This window comes from Rhinolophus sinicus, chromosome 13 (genome assembly GCF_057876585.1).
Source record: "Rhinolophus sinicus isolate RSI-liver-muscle chromosome 13, RSI-T2T, whole genome shotgun sequence".
NCBI classification, from domain to species: Eukaryota; Metazoa; Chordata; class Mammalia; order Chiroptera; family Rhinolophidae; genus Rhinolophus; species Rhinolophus sinicus.
This window is the reverse complement of record NC_142513.1, coordinates 421850-442777: the sequence shown is the minus strand read 5'-3', so window position 1 is coordinate 442777 and position 20928 is coordinate 421850. Positions and strand designations below refer to the sequence as shown.

Sequence of the window (20928 nt, the reverse complement as noted above, 5' to 3'; positions counted from 1 at the left end):
CGGTCTTAAATAGAGTTGTGGGTTTTGCAAGAAAAGAAGGGAAACCAATTAAAAGGAAGTACAATTGTCCAGGCAACGGCGGTGGCTTGGCCCAGGGGAGGGTAGTAGAACGAAGAACCTGGTGGGGACGAATGACATCGACGGAGGAGACCGGCGAGACCCTAAGTTCCTGCTCACGAGGGATGGAGGTGCGGGTCCCCGGGCTCAGGGTCAAAGACAGGGGCAGGTGGGGCCTGGAGTCCAGCGCACGCGCGGCGCGGACCCCTCGGCTGGGAAACGGTTTCCGCTGGGAGCACCGCGCCGCGGACCGGAACTAGAGGCAGAAGCGCCTCACGTTTAGTGACGAATGCGCGCCTAAGCCCGCGAAATCTGAACCGGCTGACGGCGGAGGACGCGCTGGCGGTGCCTCGGCAGGACTGGGGTGAATTCCTGCTGATCCCCGTTCGGGGAAAGCTCCGGGTGGAGACAAGTGGGCAGTGAGTCGCGGAGACCCTGGAACTGGTACTTTTACCCGAGCGGCGGCTTCCTAGACTACAGCTCCCGGCAGGCCCCGCGCCGCCCTCGGGCCCGCGCGTCGGCGATTTGGCCGCGCTGCATTCTGGGGCCGGCAGTTTTCCTGCGCTCATGGGCTCTGGGTGCCGCCGCGCATTGCTGAACCGGTCTCTTGGCGGTGGTTTCTTTGTGACCCGGCCCTGCAGGAAGGGCGGTCAATCCGTGTTTAGGTGAATGGTCTGTTAGTCTCGGCGTCCAGGCGAAAGTGAGGCCTACAGACGTTGAGTTACTTGCTGGGGGCCACACGGAATCGCATCCCAGGTCAGAGCAGGCACACGTGATCTGTCGCTAAACCTGGTTGCTCACTTGGGAGACGCGTGTAGCTCCGGGGCTGGGGAGCAGAGGGTTGGGAGATGCAGGGGTAGGAGGTTCAGACAGGCCCAGGCTGGGGAGGGTGCTGCTGGAATCTGGTGTCTGAAGTTCTGGTGGAAGGAAGTGAATTAGTGTTGCTGGTGGAGCTGGGGGACTGTGCCGGCGGCAGCTCCTTTTGTCTCCGAGCCCGGCAGCCGCTCCCCGAGCCGGATGGGGTTGTGGAGCGCGGAAGAAGAACAAGGCAGGGCTGACGCTCAGTTCTGGACCTCCCAGAGCTCCTTGTGATAGGATGTCCGTGGCGGGGATGCCAGAGAGGGGCAAGTGGCCTGGCTCCCTAGACAGGCTGGCTACAGTCTTGTCCCCACCTCTGTGCCCTAGGGGTTCCTCTGGAGAACAGCATCATGTCCCAACGCCAAGGGCTGGTATCACTTACCTGGTGTGGCTGAGACCCACACAGCCTGCATTTCAGCCACCCTCTGTGCTCTCCCGAGGACAGGCCAATATGCCCAAGATAACCCTGAACGGTGTGATGGTGGATTTCCCTTTCCAGCCATACAGATGCCAGGAGGAGTACATGACTAAGGTTCTGGAGTGTCTGCAGAAGGTAAAGCTACAGACTGAGGGGTTTGTACCCAGGGGATGGGTCAGTGTGGGCAGAGCTGCAGCAAAGACGTGACATTCTTTCACCGCCCTAGTCACTCTGACCAGGTCCTGTTGGGTGAAAGGGATCCTTCTGGACATGGGATTCCATCATAAATAGGGCCGATGTTCTAGGTTGGTTAAGGGCGACAATAAGGAAACAAGAAAAGACCATTCTCAGTGGTAGTTAATGCTGTGAAGAAAAGACATTAAGTGAGACAGGCTTGGGAGCAGCTGTGCGGCCTCTCTGAGGAGGTGGCATTTTAGCTGAGGCCAAGTGACAAGGAGCAGCGGGGCCCTTTGTAGATCTGGAGACAGTATTTCACCTGGAGGGACAGTGGCACCCAGCCCTCATTCTGGAAGGTCTTTAAACCTCAAGGGTGCATAGGAGGGTGGGAGGGGTGCAGCTTGCTCTCTGCGGGGTTTCTCAGGGTGCCTTCTTACCCTGCTCAAGCCCCCAGCTTGAGGGCTGACTGCTGCAGGGGTCCTGCTGCAAGGAGCCTGCGCCCATTTCTGCGGGGGTTGGGAGGGCAGCCTTGCAGGTCTGTCCCCGTGTCTCCCCAGGTTTCCTGCTCAGGCTCGCATGGCAGACCTTTGTAGGCCATGGGTTCCATCCACTAGTGTGAAAGCCTGCAGCCAGCTCACAGAACAATCTCCTGTTTTGAGACTTGGCACCTAATTAGTCATCTTACTATTTATATTAGGCTGAAAAATGCTCTGCAGATGGTTTGCTAATGAGGGCTAAATTGCCCCACAGCTCCTGGTCTGAGAGTGAAAATGGGGCTGTGCCTGAGCGGGCTTATCTCAGGCGGGCTGTGGCCTGCTGCGTCTTACCCCACTGCCCTGTAACCCTGTGCCTACCCCATTCAGAAAGTGAACGGCATCCTGGAGAGCCCCACAGGTACAGGGAAGACCCTGTGCCTGCTGTGTGCCACGCTGGCCTGGCGGGAGCACCTCCGCGATGCCATCTCTGCCCACAAGATCGCTGAGAGGGTGCCAGGGGAGCTCTTTCTCCATCGCCCCTTATCATCCTGGGGGAATGCTGCTTCAGATGGAGACGCCACAGGTGACGCTCCTTTCAACCCCTCCTGGCCTTCCCTGGGAGGCACGGAAGGGATGGAGCCCGCGGGCTGGGCCCTGGGGCAGAGCTGAACGGGCAGTGTTGTAGCTGTAAAGCCAGGGTCTGAGCCCTAGGCCAAATTAGGACACTGCTGATACCCAGTTAACCCCCTCCTGGGAAAGAGTGTCAGGTAGGACGCTTTGCCATCTGAAGGGTGGCGTGAGCAGAGGGCCCCGGGTTAGCAACACGTGGGATGTTGTCTCAGGGGCCCTGACCTGTTCTGCTTCCTTGTACCTGGCCAGCCTGCTCCATGGACATCCCAAAGGTCATTTATGCCTCCAGGACCCACTCGCAGCTCACGCAGGCCATCAGCGAGCTTCGGAACACCTCCTACCGGTGGGTCAGGCAGTGCTCACCCCGCCTCAGGGTTGTGTGGGGGTGGCCTCGGTTGAGGGTCTTCTGCCTGGACCGCGCCCAAGGGCACGCTGTCATGGCAAGGGCCAACTGTCTTCGAGTCTCCGTGCTGACCTTGCTTCGCACCCCAAGCTCCTTGCAGGCTGTGAGTGTGCCCCACCTGGCCTCCCATGTGAGGGAGCTTGGAGACAGCAGGGTCACTATAGATGCCCACGAGTCTGCTCCCATCTGCCATGTCTCCTTGTTCACCCTGGGCCATGCCACAAAGAAAGCCCCTCCTAAGTCTGGGGCACATTCTGGCCACGGCCTCTCCCTCTGGCTGCCCGAGTGAGCCGCGGTTCCCGGTGCTCCCGTGTGTCCCCACACAGCTCATGCTGTTGGACGGCACTGTGTGGACTGCACGGCTCTCTCCCCAGGCCCAGGGTGTGCGTTCTGGGCTCCCGGGAACAGCTGTGCATCCACCCCGAGGTGAAGAAGCAAGAGAGTAACCATCTGCAGGTGGGCTGCTGGGCCACCCGCCCATCCTGTGGTTCTGCTGGGTGGTGCTGCCAGGCTCAGAGCTCCCGGCTGTGCCTCTGGGGGACAGTGGGCGAAGGGCTGGTTGGGGTGGAGCCACCAGGGCAGGCCGTAGATTCAGGCAGCACAGCCGGTGGCGGGCCCATGGCCATAAAGCTAGCTGAGACCGTGTCCTTTCTCTCCCAGATCCACCTGTGCCGCAAGAAGGTAGCGAGCCACTCCTGTCATTTCTACAACAATGTTGAAGGTAAGGGGCTCCTAGGAGCTGCTCCTGCCGCGAGTCATTATGCAGCAGGGTGGGGGGGAGAGGGCTGAGCCTGGTGGCCCCACGGCCTGCTGGCTCTCGCCCCTTGGGACTTGTGTGGCTGCAGCAGCCTCAGCTGGGGAGGCGGGTGCCCACACGTCTCCTGACTGGGGACCTGTGTGGGACGGCGTGTGGAGAGCTCACACGGTGGGCCTGAGGCTGCCGTCTCAGAAGGCCCGCTAGCGAAGCTGCCTCACCCATCTGGGAACATGGATTTTGGGGGTCCCCACCACCCCCTGGGAGGAGGGGCTCCCTGGGCCTAAGCTGCCTGCAAACAATGTGGTTTGTGCTGAGCACCTGCTTCCCTCTGGGAGTCTGGAACTGAGTGCCTGCCAGGGAGGGGCGCCCACGTGACTCGCCCCCAGGAGAAAAAGCCTGGGTGCCGGGTCTCAGGTGAGCTTCCTGGGGTGCAGCATTCTGGGGAGTTAGCCGGGGAGGGTTCTGGAAGCTTGTGCCTGGTCTCCTGGACTCCTTTGCATGCTTCTTCCTTCTCGGATTTTGGGGGGTGTCCTCTGTTCGTGGATTTTGGGGGTTGTGCTTTCGCTGCGATGCATCACCGTCAGTGCATGGGTGTGGCTCTGAGTTCCTGATGGCCTCCTCGCTGGTCCTCCAGCCTTTGGTGCTGTGGGGTGAACAGCCACATCTGTAGATGGTGACAGTACTGAGCACAGGTGACGACAGCTGCCCTGGTGCTGCCTGATGTGCGTGCCCGCAGGTGCCGTGGGAAGGGCCAACTGTCCTCCAGTCTCCGTGCTGACCTTGCTTCGCACGTGAAGGGGACCCTATTCTCTTCTTGCCAACTTTCCTGGGGCCCTCACGCCCTAATCTCGGCTTCTGCCCTGGGGGACTGCCCCTTGCGTCTGTCAAGATGTCTGGAGCCAAAGGCGATGCCAGAGGCCTGTAGGGTGTGGCCTCTACCTTTCCCGTCTGCAGTCAGGGCTCTGTGGCTCGGGTGGTCAGCTTCCCTCTGTTTCCTGACTCAGGGTGGGGTCTCAGACTCTGCCACAGAGGTGTCATGGGCCCTGAAGCATTCTCAGGCACTGGTGGTCTGCAGGCCACCGTCTGTATGGGGTTTGGCGTGTCCAGTGTGCCAGGCCTGTGGTAGCAGAGGGTTAGGACAGCACTGTCCTCCCAGAGGCCCAAGCTGGGGGTCCCCCACCTCCAGCACCAGGGTCCCTGTACTCTGCCCCTTGGAGAGCCAGGGTGGGCTCAGACCCTCCTCAGGTGTGACTGGCTGCGAGTGGGGCTGCACAGGGTCCCGTCTCCCGCGCATGGGGCTGCACAGGGTCCCGTCTCCCGCGCATGGGGCTGCACAGGGTCCCGTCTCCCACAGCTTGGCCACCTGCACAGGGTCCCGTCTCCCGCGCATGGGGCTGCACAGGGTCCCGTCTCCCGCGCATGGGGCTGCGCAGGGTCCCGTCTCCCGCGCATGGGGCTGCGCAGGGCCCCGTCTCCTGCAGCTCGGCCACTGGCAAGGATTCAGGCTCCCGGAACTCGCTCCTCGTCCCCGTCTTGTTTGCTCTGGTTTTTGGTCTGGTGGCACCGAGGACCCTTGGGACAGCAGTGAAGGGCACGTGGGAAGAGTAGTGCAGCCGCCTGGCCTGCAGTGACCCTGGACGAGGGCAGCCCTGGTTTCTGTGGCAGCGGGTCTAGATCCCAGGCAGAGCCCGCTGACTCTCGCTCTGCTTCCTCTGTGTGTTAGGCCTGTGGGTATCGGGGTCCTCTGAAGGCGTTCTTTCCCCTGGGCCTTGTCCCCCCTCTGCTCACAGCCCTCCCCCCTCAGCCCTGCCTTTGCCGGGCCCTAGCATTGCACCCGTATGTTCCGTGGAGTTGTCCCCTCTGCCCCACCATGGCCACCTTCCCATCCACATACCTGACAAAGGGGGTGGCGTGCCGGAGCCCCGCTCACCGTGTACCAGTGCCTTTGAGCAGCTCTGGGAACTGCTACAGTCTCTTGTCCACAGCTGCTGTGGGTCAGCTCACTCACTCTGCTGGTCCAGCCCTCACCTGCAGCGTCTCTCACCTGCACTGTCCCACACTTCACTTGGAGGGTCCCTGAGCAGGGAGGGGCCAGGGGAGGTGGGGGTGGGGCTGAGGTGGAGCTTTCAGCCCACAGCAGGGGCGCATGTTGGCCCCTGGGCTGCAGAGCCCATCCCCGCTGCCCAGGGCAGAGCAGGAGAGGCTGTCCCACATAGCCTGCTGGCTGCAGCCTCCAGCTGTCTCCTCCCCAGGCCCCAACCCACCTGCTCTTCTCTGGCGCTCGCTGCCAGGGCTCTTGAGGGTGGGCTCTGCTCACTGTAAACCTGAGCGTGCTTGCTGTGTCTCAGCTTCCCCTCCCCCCCTCCTGTGGGATGGGAGTGGGTGTCTCTGGCAGCTGCCCAGCCCTTGGAGGGGAGAGAGGTGGGCAGAGAGGGTCTGAGAAGAGAGGGAGGCTTGTGTGGGAGGAAGGAGAGACAGAGCTAGAACCGGCCTGGCATTCGTCCTGGAGGGCAAGCCCACGTGCAGCGTCTCTACCCCAGGCAGCTGTGGGGGAACCTCCTTGTTCCCCCCACCCCCCTTACAGCCTTGCAGCATGTGGATTGGCTGGTCGGTTGCTATGGCACTGCGGAGTGGATGCTTTCCCTCCTCCCCCTCGCCTGCTGCCTCTGGGGAGCCTCTGGGGCGCCTCTGGGGCTGGGGCTGGTACCTGCCACAGTGATGCCGGGAGCCCTGGGCCAGTTTGCTTGTGTGGCTGCCCTGAAGCCATCCGGGTACTTCTCAGCAGACACCCCCTGGTCCGGCCCACTGGGGGCCTGTTCCCCTTCCCGAGGCCCTTTCTGCCAGGGCCACCCTGAAGAAGGGGCCCTGGGGCTGGCAGGCCTTGGGTGGGCTGTGCCCTCAGCTCCGCCGTCCCTGCACGTTCCTGGCAGGCAGTGCCACCCGCATTGCTGCCCTGCTCTGTGGAAGCTGGCTCTCCTTTAGAGGGAGATGTGGGAAAGTGGGGTGCATGGAAGCCACCTGCTATCGGACTGCATCCTGGGTAGATGGCTCAGGGCTTGTGGGAGACCCTGTGTCCTTGAGCCTGTCAGGGGCAGCAGTGACAGGCTGAGGGCTCACCCTCTACCCCATTCCCGTGGTCCCTTGGGGACCGCATCAGCATCCATCTCCGATTCGTGCTCGGCTTTGGGCTACTGGTCACCTTCTGGGGTACAGAGCAGGGCTTCCTCAGGAGCACGTCCCCAGGGGACCCTAAGACCCAGAGGATGGGTTCTGGTGAGTCCCCAGGTGGCTTGGGTGCCCCAGTCCTGCCCCGAGGGAGGGTCTCCGGTTGGTGCACCCAGTGCGCCCTGTGTAGGAACCATTCTGTCCTGGACGTCCCCGGGGTCTGGGAGACTCTGGGCAGGAGAGCGTGTGTTTACTGCTGCGTGTGTCCCCAGAGAAGAGCCTGGAGCAGGAGCTGGCCACCCCCATCATGGACATCGAGGACCTGGTCAGGAGTGGGAACAGGCACAAGTAAGACACTCCCAGCGAGGCTGCGTCCGCCACGTCCTTCCAGCCGGTTCTCCCACGAGTGGAGGCACACGTTTCTTTCCTCCTTTCTTTTCCTTTTTGAATCGTGAGACCAACACTTGTTCAGTAGTTCTAAGCGGTCCTGAGGACTCGAACGTAGGAAGGGGACCTCGCCCTCCCACCCTCAGCCCCCCAGGTGGCCGCTGTGCGTGCGCACTAGCCCGCTGGCCACCTCCTCTCTGGCTTCACGCTGTGAGGAGCCAGACGTTTGGTTTCTGATGACCTCACTGGCCTCCCCAGGAACAGGGCTGGGGTTTTGGTGGTGTGTGTTTTTCACTAGGTGAGGCACTGACAGGACTGACACAGTCTGAACGCAGTGCCGTGGGCTGTTCTGCTGGCCCCAGGCTCTGGCCGTCAAGCCTCCGTGCAGTGCCCATCGGGACCCAGCGTCCCGCCCGCCCGGCCGCAGCCCAGGGTCACGGCACATCCTGACTGCCGGCCTCGCCTCGGCCCGTGGGAGCACTGCGGTCCTGCACGTGCGGCTCACGTGTTCCCCGTGCCCCCCAGGCTGTGCCCGTATTACCTGTCCCGGAACCTGAGGCAGCAGGCGGACATCATCTTCATGCCGTACAACTACCTGCTGGACGCCAAGGTGAGGCCTCAGCCCGTGCTGCTGGCCACTGATGGCGGGGCGCCCCGGGCTTGTGAGGGGCCGTCAGAGCCTTTGCTGGTTTAGGGCCTGGGATCAGACCCTTGCTCGGGACAGCAGCCCGCCTCCCTCACTGGTTAGGGCTCGGTGTCCAGCCTGGGCCGAAGGCTGGTCATTTGGGCAGCTCGGCTTCTGTCTTTCTAGTCGGACCCTGGGGCAGCCCAGGGAGCGTCCTCAGGCTTGGCCTTTAGGAAGACGTGTACACGGCTTCCTATTTTCACATAGAGCATCACGCTGCATGTGTTCAGCGGCTGATAGTTCTGTAATGATAACCCGTGGGTGTGTCCCTGCCCGGGGCTCATGTTGACAGTTGCGGTGCTGAGCACAGGCCTGGGTGGAGAGGCAACAGTGAGCAAAACCAGGGTAGTGGGTGGAGCGCTGCTTCCAGTGGGGGGTGGACAGCAAGGGTCAGCACAGCAGCCGGTAGGGCCTAAGGGCCGTGGGGAAGTGAGCGAGGGGGGGAGGTGGCGCTAGCACGGGTACAGCTGGGGCGAGGGGGGAGCACAGGGGCTCCTGAGGTGCCCGACTCGGGCACAGCAGAGTGGGCTGCTGAGTGGCTGCATGACCCTGCTGTGATGCTTTCAACTTGGTGGCCTGGGGCAGTCCTGTCACAACTGACAAGCTTATTCCAGAAACTCGCGGAAACGCAGATCTCAGAGCAGGACAGGGACAGCCTTGAGGAAGCAGTGAGGGTGGGCGGCCCCCACTCCTGACCCAGGACTCACTGCAGAGGCCAGACACACAGACAGCGAGGCCAGGCCAGGCACGGGCACCTGGGCTTCGGCGCCTCGTCCAGGTAGTTCAGTGGGAAAGCAGAGGTGGGGTCGCTCCCCCACGTGATGCTGGAATAGCCTCGTGTGTGTTTGGAAAAGAGACTCTCAGCCAGCACTTCAAGCTCCCCCCTTGGTGTAAACGGAGGTGTGGAAGCTACGAAGCTCCAACTCGGGGAGGCCCTGAGCGGCCTGGGGCTGAGGTTTCTTTGAAAGAGTTGGGGAAATGAAGAAACCTGGAAGGTAGTCAGAGGAAGGGAGACGTGCTCCTGGTACATTAGTCCTTCAAAGGGCTGTGCTCGGTTTGTCCAGTGCTCTTGTAATGCAACAAAGAACCCAGCTGGTCATTGGAGGAGTTCAGACATGTCACAGGAAAGAGAGGATGGCCCAGTCAGCTGTGCGTGAGCGTTCAGGAAACGCAGGGGAAAAGCCAGGTCGATGGCACAACATTGCCCCCCAAACGACAGAAGTTAACAAGACCTCAGCTACGTGGTGTCAGCAAGGATGTGGGGTGCGGAGGGCAGACGTGGTGGCCTGCTCTGAGTCACGGCCAGGAAGGAAGCTGCGTCCAAGGTGGAGCTGTAACAGTCGCCAAAGCCAGGGGAACCCTCACCATCGACAGGCAATGTCCCTGGAACGGCCACAGGCCCAGGTCTCAGGAACACGCTCGCATAGGAGTCTGTGGCCAGGACGGTGGGCACAGGCAGCCCCGGCCCCGCCGGCTCGGAAAGCAGCTCCGAGGTCGTACGGCGGGGATGTCGTCTCCCACTCAGGTGGTGGCTTCGCGGGGCCCACGTCTGCGAACTCAACCGCACACTTAAAATGTGCACTTTATTTAATGAAAATTAAACTTCAGATTAAGTTGACGAAAAGAGATGGATGCCAGCTCCCACCCCAGATCACTTCCCTCACACTCGGGGATTTGGAAACCTCCCCAAGTGGGCGTCAGGTGGAGGGTGCTGGTCTGGCCTCACTCTGTGGCTGTGTAGCGTCCTCGGCGAGGGGTCATGGGCCACTCCCTCATGCTGCGTGAGTGCGTCCAGCTCAGTGCTGGGTGGCAGTCGACAGGAAGGAGCCTTTTCCTGTGTCCCCAGCCATGTGGGCCTCCCTGCCTGCGGCGTGCCTTGGTCTCCCCTCCCTGCCTGGCTTCCGAAGGCCTGTGAGGGGCGGTGACTTCCCCAGCTGGTGCCAACCTTGCTTCCATCCTCCTTGTTATAGAGTCGCCGGGCACACAACATCGACCTGAAGGGGACGGTGGTGATCTTTGATGAAGCTCACAACGTGGTGAGTGTCTGGGTGGCCTCTCGATGCTGCCCTCCCTGCCCCCTGCTTTCCTGCAGAGACAGTGCAGACCTCTGTCCCAGCCCCTGTGGCCCCAGCTATCAGGACCAAGCCAGTCTGGGAAAGGCGCTGCCCTGCCTGTCACCTGCATGCCGTGCCCCACCTCTTTGTGTGGCCTCTGTCAGGGCCCTGGTTCCGGCATCGCCAGCCTTGACCAGGGTGCTAGAGGAAGGCTGCTCGAGTGGCCCTGCTCATCTCTGCAAGAACTGGCTGTCCTGAGTTGGTGGCGGCCGCCCTCAGCCCCCACTGGTCGCCATGAGGGACGGTGGGCCCAGTGGGCTGATGTGACCATGACCACAGCCAGGAGTCTAGATTTTAATGGGCAGTTTTCCAATTAGGAAGTGTTGGTGGTGCAAGTAAAATGGTTTTCAAGCACTGGCCTCGGTGGCAGCCATCTTGGGACCAAGTTGTGCCCTGGCCTCAGAGGCTGTGGGGTGGGACTGGGGCTCCACTCCCTTTACCTTCTCCGCCCCGGCCCCCTGCAGCCCCTGAGCCCCTGTTCCCCCATGACACGGTGTGTGTGGGCTCTCAGGAGAAGATGTGCGAGGAGTCAGCATCCTTTGACCTGACCCCCCACGACGTGGCCTCTGGACTGAGCGCTGTGGACCAGGTTCTGGAGGAGCAGGCCAAGGCGGCCCAGCAGGGCGAGCCCGGCCCGGCGTTCGGCGCCGACTCCAGCTCAGGTGAGTTTCCAGCAGGAAACAAGATGGCGCCACGGGGTCTCGGGGCCTGGAGGCTGAGTAGGCCCAGGGGCCTTTCAGGCTGGCACTAGGGGACAATGCCAGCTTCTTCAAGAGGCTTCTCGGCCTCACAGCCTGGGGATGGGGTGAGTACCACCCAACCATTCCGGCATTTCCTGAAGACCTTTCCATCCTTTCCCCGCTGGTATATACTTTCCCTTTTCCCTCTTCTGTGTGAAAGTGAAAACAGATGTGTGACCCATGGAGACATTTTCTCATGACCTACGAGTATTGTCCACGTGTATCCCCCCACTATGCTCACAGGCAGCGGCAGTCACGGTGTGTGTGGGAAGGTTGGGTGGACACGGTTGGTCCGTCCACATGGTCTCCATGGCCTTTGTCGGGCCGACGAGGAATGCAGATGTGCTCAGCCAGGCCATGCTGCAGGCCGTTTTTCCAGCACTTAGTTGCTCCCGGTGTTTTTGGTGTTCGTGCGTTGCGCGATGTATGTCTTCAGATGTTCTGCTGCGTCCTTCCCTTGGGCATGGGGCACAGGCGTGAACAATCTCAGGGTCCTCGTTCCTGTTTTGATCACAAACTTGAACAGCCTTTGGAAGGAGCAGGGCCCCCGGGAGGCTCCCTCTTTGCCCCTCTCACCCAGGGCGAGTCATGAGCACATCTGCAGGTCTCCTCTGAGTCGCTCACGCATCTGCATTGGAAGAGGGAGCATTTGTAAGTGGCATTTGTTGGTTTAGCACCGAAGTTCTCAAACATTTTCGTTTCAGTACCTTTTACATTCTTAAAACTTACTGAACTTGGTTTCTGTGAGTTGCATCTGTCGATAATTACTGTTTACAATGGAAACTGAAACAGTGTAAAGATGTATTTACTTACTCATTTAAGTACTGAGCCATTTTGGTTACATTAGTTTCCGGCTGCTGTAACATAGTATCAAGTGCCGAGAGGTTTCAAACAACAGAAACTAGTCCTCTGAGTGGGGGGCTGGCGTGTGTCTGCTCCAGGCCCCTCCAGGCTCCTGGCCGCTGCTGGCAGTCCTGGGCTTGTGGCTGCATCACTCCAGACTCTACTCCTTCACACCCTGTGTGTCTCTTCTTAGAAGGACCCCACTCTTTGCTTTGGGGCCCACCCTAGTCACTATGACCCCATCTTTATTTGGTCACATGTACAGAGATCCTGTTTCCTGATAAGGTCCCATTCACAGCTGTCGGATTAGGATGTGAACGAATCTTTTTGGAGGATACAATCCAGCCTATAACATGCTAACATAAATGATGTTTTTCTTGAAAAATAATTATTTTAAACAATTAGCAGAGTGGCATTGTTTTACAGTTGTGCACATCTCTTTACTACCTGGCTGACTAACAAGCAGCCAGTGGGATCTCATGCTTTCTGCTTTGGATCTGATGTATCACCGCGTGCTGGGTCCAGCGCTTGCTGTGACAGGTCACCACAGACTCAGGCTGGAAGCAGCACAGCCTTATTATCTTACAGTTCCCAGGAGCAGGGCCACCGCCTTCTGGCCGGTTTCGGGAGAAGCCGTTTTGGCCTTGCTCAGCCTCTAGGGGCCCCACATCACTGTGACCTCTTCTCATTGTCCCATCTCCTCTGACGTCCCTCCCTCCCTCCTCAAAGGACCCTGTGCTTGCATCTAGGGCCCAGCCTGATGAGCCCCTCCCATCTCAAGGTCCTTAGCGCCTTACAGCTGCAGAGTCCCATCTGCTGAGTGAGGTGACCTGCTCACAGGCTCTGGGACTGAGGGTGTGGACATGTTGGGGTCATAACCAGCCTTCCCCATGCAGCCTCTGGAAATCGCACTGTATATTCACGAAAGAACGAGAGAAAAGGACAAATAGCATGTCATTTAGTAGAAGAGCGGTTTGGCCTTGCAGCGTCCTGACTGGGTGTGAGGGCCCAGGTCCCTCGGCCACGCTGCTGAGCTGCCGTTACTTAACCATTTCCCCGTGGTCAGAATGTCCAATCCAAGTCAGCTGCATTCAGCACCAAACACAGGTGTCTCAGTTAAGAGGTGAGTGTTTCCAGGACATCTAGAGGCGGGCCGTCTGGGCGGATGGTCATGTCATTTCTTAAACCTTGTTGTAAAAGTGAATTTTACTTAAAAGTCATGTTCTTGTTGGGTGGTTTTTCTCATTAAGGCCCAGCTGTTTTGTTATCGATTGTCAGTGTTGCCTATTCTGTGTTGATACTGTCTGGTTCGTGACGTCCTCTCAGCGTCTGTGCCGGATCTCTGTCTGGAGTTTTCTGGCACTGTGTTCTGTGCTTTGGATTTCTTCACGGACGCGTGCTGTGCATTTTCTCCACCAGAGTTCAAAACTTCAGTCTCCAATCCTTTTATCTCTGTTTTTCTTTGTCTTAAAAGTTCCCCCCTTCGCTGTTTTTTTCTTTTTTTGATTGAGGAATACCGTGCTTCCCCCAAAATAAGACTGGGTGTTATGTTAAGGTTTGCTCCAAAAGATGCATTAGGGCTGATGTTCAGGGGATGTCATCCTGAAAAATCATGCGAGAGCTTATTTTCCGGTTAGGTCTTATTTTTTGGGAAACACGGTTAATTGGCATATGGATTCAGATATGCCACATGATTCGACTTCGTGCCCTCCTGTTTCTCTGTGCACCATTGGTGGCATGTATTGGATTCTGTGCCCCCTCTAGTTTAATCATCTCTTCTAGAATAGTTCTTTGTTTTCCTTCTAGTTCCATTTGAGTTCTGTCACTTTATTTCTGAGTTTTTGAAAATCCGATCTGTGTTGTTTCATGTCTTGTATCTTGTACTGAAATGTTCATTTCTTTGTGTTATATGACTTTTATTTTGAACTAATGTCAAACTTACAGATCAGTTGCTAGAAAAGAACTCTGGCAGCCCTGCCCCCAGACTCCCCGGCTAACGTCGCCCTGTGCAGACAGGCCGTCTTTCTTGCCTTGGGGAGGGCCAGTGCAGACAGCCCCTTTCCTCTCTATCTCTGTGCCTCCTGTGAGCAAGGACCTTCTCCTGTGAGTGCAGCGCAGCGGCCAGTGGGCAGATCAGCCTCGATTCTGCGCTCTCGTCTAATTGACAGACCACATTGGGGTCTTTCCAACTGTCCTCGTTAGAACCTGAAACAGCCAGGCGGAATGTGCTGGTCCAGGAGCTGAGCTCTCTGGGCTGCAATCTGGACGGGGTCTCAGGTGGCGTCTTTCACAGCCCGCACGTTGTTGAAGACTTATGTCAAATGGCCTGTGACTCAGGCCTGTCTGCTGTGTCCTCATGATGCAGTGCAGGTTATGACGTACTTTGGGCAGGAATACCCCACAAGTGCTGTGTCCCCCGCCCATCATGTCACAAGGCTCAGCATTTGTCGCATTGTTTGTGATACTCACTTTAGCACTTGGGTAAGTGGTGACTGTGGGTTTTTCTATTGTTCCATTTGTAATTCTTTAGTCGTTTATGGCACTCATTGGTTCTTCCCTGAATGGATGATTACCGTGTTGCCAAATGGTGAGTCTTTGCACCCTCCACACCTCCACCTCTCAGCTGGGACTCTGCTGTATGGCAGACTTTCTACGTATTTGTATCAGTGAGAGGTGACGCTGCCACGCATGCCTGCACCGCCAGTGTGCAGGATGGGATGCGGGGGCTGTCACCTGCAGCTCTGGTCTCATGGGCTGTGCTGCTCTCCCTGGTTGTCCCTCACCCGTGTAACTAATGCCCTTGGGGACAGTGAGAAAACCAGCTTCCATTTCCCTCAGTATTTTACTTACTGTTTGATCCTCGAATACCCAGCCGTTATTTTAAAATTCCTGACCCGTCCTTATGAGTGAGTCCACTCCCTGGGGTTACGTACTGGTTCACGTCCCTTTTGTCATGGGTCTGAGAGCACGTGGTCCAAACACAACACTCAGAAGTTTCTTTGGTTATTTCCTCCCATTTCACTGTGGTTATAGTATTCGTTTTAGGCTAATTTATTTCTGTGTCATTTTTCTCCATGTTGATTTTAGTGTTTTTGTTTTGTTTTGGTTTGTTGTTGTTTTGTTTGAGTACTTGAAGCATTAACATGGTTCCAGAAGTCAGGGTCACAGTGTACTCAAGAGAAGTGTCTTGTTAGCTTCTGGTTTATTCCTTCAGTGCCTATACTGTATATTTTATTTACTCTCTCTTCTTCTTTCTGTTTCTCTTGCCTTTTCACGCTCTCCTTCCCTGTACTTTGTACACACTTGTTTGCATTTGGCTGTGTTTACTCCCTAATGTGTCCTGTGAATGTCTCCCTGTACAGACTGTTCCCTCTCCAGCTGCCAGCCTCCCGCTTTTGGCTCTCCCGCGTCTGTCCGACTATTTTCATGGCTCTTAGGTTGTTTTCCGCATTTTGCAATTACAAACAGTACTGTAATGAGTAACTGAGTGTATGTACTTTTGTCTAGTTCGAGGTACTCCTTCAGGGCGAATTCCCAGAATTGAGGCAGCTGGGCTTATGCGTGCCTGCCGCTGTCAATAGTCAGACCCCTTGTCACGGCAGCTGGGGAGCCGGTCTGCGTTCCCACCAGCAGTGGGCACAAGTGTCCTCATAGCTTCACCAACAGAACGTGTCGTCAGGCTTTCTAATTCTTGCTACTTTGATGAATGAAAAATGGGCCTCTGTGTAATTCTGATTTATTTTACTCTTATGAGTGAATTGAACATATTTTCAGTTGTTTAAGGGGAACAAATTTTTTTTTTTTAAATAATAACCATCCTAATGAGTGTGAAGTGGATGATTTCCTTAGTTTCCACCTAACATCCTGTTCTGTCCCAGGAGACCACATGCCACTCGTTGTCACCGCGTAGCCGGCTCTTGTCTAGGATAGTTCCTCAGACTTTCCTTGGTTCTGATGACCTTGATGGTTTGGAGGAGGACTGGTCAGGTGTTTTGTGGCTTGTCCCTAACTTGGGATTTGTCTGGTGTTTTTCTGATAGATTTACTGGGGTTACAGGACTTGGGGAGGAGGGGCACAGATGTAAAATCCCCTTTTTGTCACATCCTATCTGTCCACACTGTCAACTCAGCATGATTTACGCAGTTGGTTTTGACCTTGGTCGCCTGGCTGAGGTCTTTTCAGGTTCTCCACCACTCCCTTTTCCCGTCCTCTGTCTACTGTCCTCTTTGGGAAGGGTCCCTCAGCACAGCCCCCGCTAAGCGTGGGGTTACATGCCTAGCACCCACCGCCGTGCCCGTGCCTCAGGCAGGGGTTCCTTAGAAACGTCGCCAACAGCACAGGCACCAAAAGAAAACAGGTAAATTGGACAGCATCAAAATTAAACACTCGTGCTCCAGAGGACACCATCCGGGAAAAAAAAGCCCGCAGAACGGGGAGATTTTTGCAAATGACTCGTTAGATAAGGGATTTGTACCTAAAATATGTAAGAAACTCTTATAAGTCTGTAAAAAGGTCCCCAGTTAAAAGCGGGCAGGAGACGTGAGTAGACACTCGGTCAGAGATGTCCTTGGACAGCATGTGTGTGACAGTCCGTCGTTGGGGCAGTGCAGGTCCCACCCCAGGGAGACACTGCTTTACACCTAGTAAGATGGCTGTGATCACAAAGGGGACAATGACAAGTGTCAATGAGGACGTGGGACAGTCGGACCTTTTGCATGTCACTGGTGGAGACACACATTGTGGCCCCTGGACTACAGGCAGTGCCCCGCCCAGTTACACGGGTCACTGCATGCCTTTGTCTGCTCTGCAGCCATGATGGTACCGCAGACTTAACGGTCACCAGCCTGCAGGCTGGGTTTGGGTGGCCTCTCACTCTGGCTGTGGACGGTCAGGCTGCGGGCGCAGTGCTGTGTCACCGGGAGGCGTGCAGGCACCAGTTCTTGCCGTTGGATGGTGCCATCGTTCTGCTTGGTGCCTAGACCCACTCATTCCAGGCGTTGCAGGGCGGGTGTGCCAACTCGGTGTTTGACTTACTGGTGCGAATGAGTTTATAAGACGTGCTTTGCTACTTGTGATGCCGTCCTTATAGGAAAGGCAGGATAAGTGCTTGATTTTTTTCCCCCTTTATTTTCCCAATTTTCAAATTTGGAAGTTTGAATTTGTCCCTAACTTCTTGTTGGTCCCTTGTCACCCTCAGGAGGGGAATAGTTTTTACTGTCATCCGGGGCACGTGTATCTAAACACAGATGATGGTTTCAGTCCATTGTAAGTCTCATCATTGTTGAACTCAGGTGTCCCGTCTTCCACTGTTGTCACACATGCTGCTTCTGTCCTCGGGGCCCTGGTCGTCCTCAGTGTGTGTCACGATATCCAGCCTCACCTGTGCTTTTCCTGCCCCAGGCCCGGAGTCAGCCATGCCTCCAGGAAGCCCTGGCTTTTAATGGGAGATGGCGTGTCAGCACAGCGGGGTGCTGGGACCGTCTTTGTTGCTGTCATCCCAGCGAGAGCCCTGTGAGCTCATGCTGCTGCTTCCAGGTCCCAGTTGGGCTGCGAGGACCCCGTGTCCCCAGTGTCCCTCCCTCCACACCGGCCCACTTCTGTAGGACAGGGCTGGTCCAGTGGGGACAGCGCAGACTTGTATGTTTGCTGCCTTTCTCTCACCCAGTGCTGAACATGGAGCTGGAAGACCTCGCGAAGCTGAAGAGTGAGTGCTGCCACCCCCCCAGGCCCATCCCCGCTGTGACAGGGCCACGTCCCTGATGACCCCTTGCCCACAGTGATCCTGCTTCGCCTGGAGGAGGCCATTGATGCTGTTGAGCTGCCCGGAGATGACAGAGGTGTCACCAAGCCAGGGAGGTGAGGGGCTGGGAGGTGGATCCTTGGCCCCAGGCCCCGCTTGGAGCTGGGGACGGGTGCTGGTTTCGGGGGACTGTCCGGCAGTGTTTGTCCCTCCTGGGCTGCCCAGTGAATGTCACTGGCTGCACACACCAGTGAGGTCTTTTTGTTTCGGACATCTGCTGACCGCGCTGAGAGCACGCATGCGAGGCCTGTGGCGGCTCTCGCCGTGTCCCCTCCTCTGGTGCTCAGCCGCCCTGCAGGTGACTTTTAGAATGAGAGAAACAGCTGTTTCGAAGCACATCTTCTGTTAGGACGGAGGTGCCGTCACGCCAGCCACCTCTTCAGGCCTCCAGTGGGCCCAGAATGTCCTGGACGGGCCACAGGCCTTGATTCTGCTCAGCAGTCTGGGGCGGCGGGTTTATGTCCTTTAGACAGATGCCAGCCTGTGGCCGGGGGCTGGTTGTAGCTCTGCTCGTGCACAGCTGATGGCTGTGCTGGAATCCAGGCCCGGTTGTCGAGGGTTACAATGTTCTGGAACGTTCTGGAGTGCTGGGCTGCCTGTCTGCTCCTCTGTGCTCAGACCCTTGCAGGGCCCCTGATTGCCTCCCAGGTGAACCAAGCTCCTCGGCCTGCCCTGCCCCCACTCCCCCCACAGCACCCAGACCTGGTGCCCACCTTCCCATCTCTGCCCAAAGCTGTCCTTTGGGGGCCCTGTCCAGAGCCACTGCCCAGGGAGGCCCTGATGACCACCTGTTGACCCCTGCTCCGGGGCCCGAGTTGTAGGGCTCCTGAGGGCAGGGGCCTGTCACTGCCAGGTGCCTCCCTTGGAGGCACAGAGCTTGTTTCTGAGTGAAGAAAACCTGGAAAGCCACTGGTCGCTGGGCTCAAGCCTAGTCTCCCATGGGGCCTGAGTCTCCTCTCTCCCTGCAGCTTTATCTTTGAGCTGTTTGCTGAGGCCCAGATCACATCTCAGACCAAGAGCTGCATCCTGGACTCTCTGGACCAGGTCATCCAACACCTGGCAGGACGTGAGTCCCCGCGCCCTGCACCCTTAATCTTCCTGCTGGCGGCCCTGACCCAGCTTGCGGCCTGCTGCCTGCACTGAGCTGGAGCTTGGCCTCGAGCTCCCTTCTGACTGGGATGTGGATGCACTGGGGCCATGTGACTGCTGTGCTGTGTAAAGCACAGTCGCAGGTCAGCCCTCTTAGGGAGGAGCAGGAGGGGTCTGGGTGGGTCACTGAGCTGCGGGCCCCGCCGGCCTCTGCTTGCTCCTGGGCAGCCCCAGCCTTACTTGACCTCACCCGCTGCTCCCCTGGGGACGTGCAGGAAAGAGCAGGCCAGCTACCCCCAAAATGTGTGCCCAGGGCCACGTGGGTGAGGCACAGCTTGGCACGTACCAGCTGGCTTGTGTCACAGATGCCGAGGTCTGGTGCCTATGATTCCAGCGCTGTGGCTGGTCAGCGCTGTGTGACGGTCAACACTGGGGGATGGTCAGCACTGGGGGACGGTCAGCGCTGGGGGACGGTCAGCGCTGTGGGACGGTCAACACTGGGGGATGGTCAGCACTGGGGGACGGTCAGCGCCGGGGGACGGTCAGCGCCGGGGGACGGTCAGCGCCGGGGGACGGTCAGCGCCGGGGGACGGTCAGCGCTGGGGGACGGTCAGCGCTGGGGGATGGTCAGCGCCCACTGCTCCCACAGGTGCAGGGCTGCTCACCAGCACGGTGGGGCTGCAGAAGCTCTCGGACATCATCCAGGTAGGATGGGCTACACCAAGGACACAGACGGCTCGTTCCTGCTGGAAGTGGGGGGTCACCTCTTCCTCCAGCAGTTGTCCTTGAGTCTAGACTTGGGGCAGGGCCAAGGTGCACATACAACGTGCTTCAGATCAGCCGCCCTCAGGCTCGTTTCCCTGCACTGAACGCACACTGCAGGCCTCGGGCCAGGGCTGCACTGGGGTGGGGGGCCGGGAGGGGCGATGGCCTGGCAGAGGCCCCAGCCTTTTCTCAAGTTTTTTTCCTGAAACAGCTTCAGAGGAAACTCAGAGCATGAGCCCATAATGTAGGGTGGAGGAGGGCTCTGTCCGCCCAGCCCCATGTCTGACTGCAGGCCCATCAGTGGGGTGATGGTGTCAGACAAGACCAGTGAGCCCAGGTAGGGCCCATGGGATGGTGGTCAGAGTCAGCGGGCATGGTCCCCACGGCCCCTGCCCCAGGGCAAGCCAGTCTCACTCTTTGGGGTGGGGACAGCTGCCAGGGGTCACTGAGCGCCTCTGCCACATGCAGACCCCACCTTTCCCTGGCCAGGTGACCAGCGAGTATGTCATGCCTCAGAGGCGCTGGACACGGCCACTTCCTGCCCCCCAGCGTGCTGTCCCGTATGCCCAGCTGGGCCACTTCCTTGGCTCAAGTGGACGGGCCAGACCCGCTTTTCCTCAGTGGACAGCTGCCTGGCCAGCTGCGGAGGGCCAGCCACTGTGTTCAGGGGCTTTCTAAAGAGGATACTCAGTGGCCATAGGTCCTTGCTGAAACCAGGGCACAGGAGCCAAGCCCCTCCCCTCCCGGATACCCATTTCTGGAGCAGGTTTCTCGCCCTCCAGGCTCTCTGGAACCCAAACAGCTCAGCCATTGGCTTGGATTTTCCGTGGCAGCTGCTCTGAGTCAGCCCTGGCGGATGACTGTTCCCTGCCTGCCCGGGGTTGCCTGCAGCTGACGTGCATGCTGGTGCATCTCCTCCAGCTGCAGGATGTGTGACTGGCAGTTGCTCCTCCCACACCTGGTTCTTGAGCACCAGTGGTGCTGGCACAGGCCCCCCAAACGCGGGTGTGCTGGGCAGGCATGGACAGGGTTACAGGGCGTGCCGCTGAGCTCAGTGGGGCCACAGTGGGCTGGTCAGACAGGCAGCCTGTGATGAACGTGCGAGGAGCTCAGGGTTGCACCGTGAGGTCCCCAGGTGGGCTGGACAGCCCTGCACCTCTTCAGACCCACATGATTTGTGCAAGACAGAGGGTCTAAAACTGAGCTGGAGACTGGACAAGGCCAGCCTCAGAGGACAGAGCAGGCATTGACGGGGGACCGCTGAGATGGTGTGACCCCCACTCACCTGCTGAACCAGATCAGACAGAATGCTGCTGGTCACTGGTGCTGCGGAGGGCACAGCATGACTGCAGGCCCTGGGGACACCAGGCAGGATGGGCCATTCCCAAGTCACATACACAGTGCTACTCGCAGCTGTCCCTAGGTAAAAGGGGTTGTGCAGCCTGGAAGCTTGGTGGCGGGTGGGGAAGGGAGACAAGGGGGAGACAGCCGCGACAGGTGCCACAGGAAGCTGGCTGTGGCCTAAAACTGCCTGTTGTCCCTTGAGGCATGAGGGCCACTCCTG

At 58.3% G+C, this 20928-nt stretch overlaps 1 protein-coding gene across 22 annotated transcripts in view; it reads left to right on the top strand.

Moving 5' to 3' along the window:
- The first annotated feature begins 306 nt into the window (after positions 1 to 306).
- RTEL1 (regulator of telomere elongation helicase 1) overlaps positions 307 to 20928 on the top strand; it is a 30879-nt gene continuing 10257 nt past the window's right edge. For 4 of the 22 annotated variants that reach the window (XM_088789019.1, XM_088789017.1, XM_074317520.2 and 1 more), the window contains exons 1-14: positions 605 to 722; positions 1243 to 1468; positions 2374 to 2569; positions 2866 to 2959; positions 3394 to 3475; positions 3680 to 3740; positions 7214 to 7289; positions 7854 to 7938; positions 9984 to 10049; positions 10639 to 10789; positions 17376 to 17414; positions 17488 to 17566; positions 18479 to 18576; positions 19249 to 19304. In XM_088789019.1, the coding sequence (XP_088645145.1) occupies positions 625 to 722; positions 1243 to 1468; positions 2374 to 2569; positions 2866 to 2959; positions 3394 to 3475; positions 3680 to 3740; positions 7214 to 7289; positions 7854 to 7938; positions 9984 to 10049; positions 10639 to 10789; positions 17376 to 17414; positions 17488 to 17566; positions 18479 to 18576; positions 19249 to 19304 (1407 nt within the window). In that variant the 5' untranslated portion in view covers positions 605 to 624. Of the gene's footprint in view, positions 502 to 602; positions 814 to 834; positions 914 to 1242; positions 1469 to 2373; positions 2570 to 2865; positions 2960 to 3393; positions 3476 to 3679; positions 3741 to 4036; positions 4191 to 7213; positions 7290 to 7853; positions 7939 to 9983; positions 10050 to 10638; positions 10790 to 17375; positions 17415 to 17487; positions 17567 to 18478; positions 18577 to 19248; positions 19305 to 20928 lie in introns of those variants that run through there. The other 18 variants (XM_088789016.1, XM_074317522.2, XM_088789014.1 and 15 more) reach the window with 14 other exon arrangements.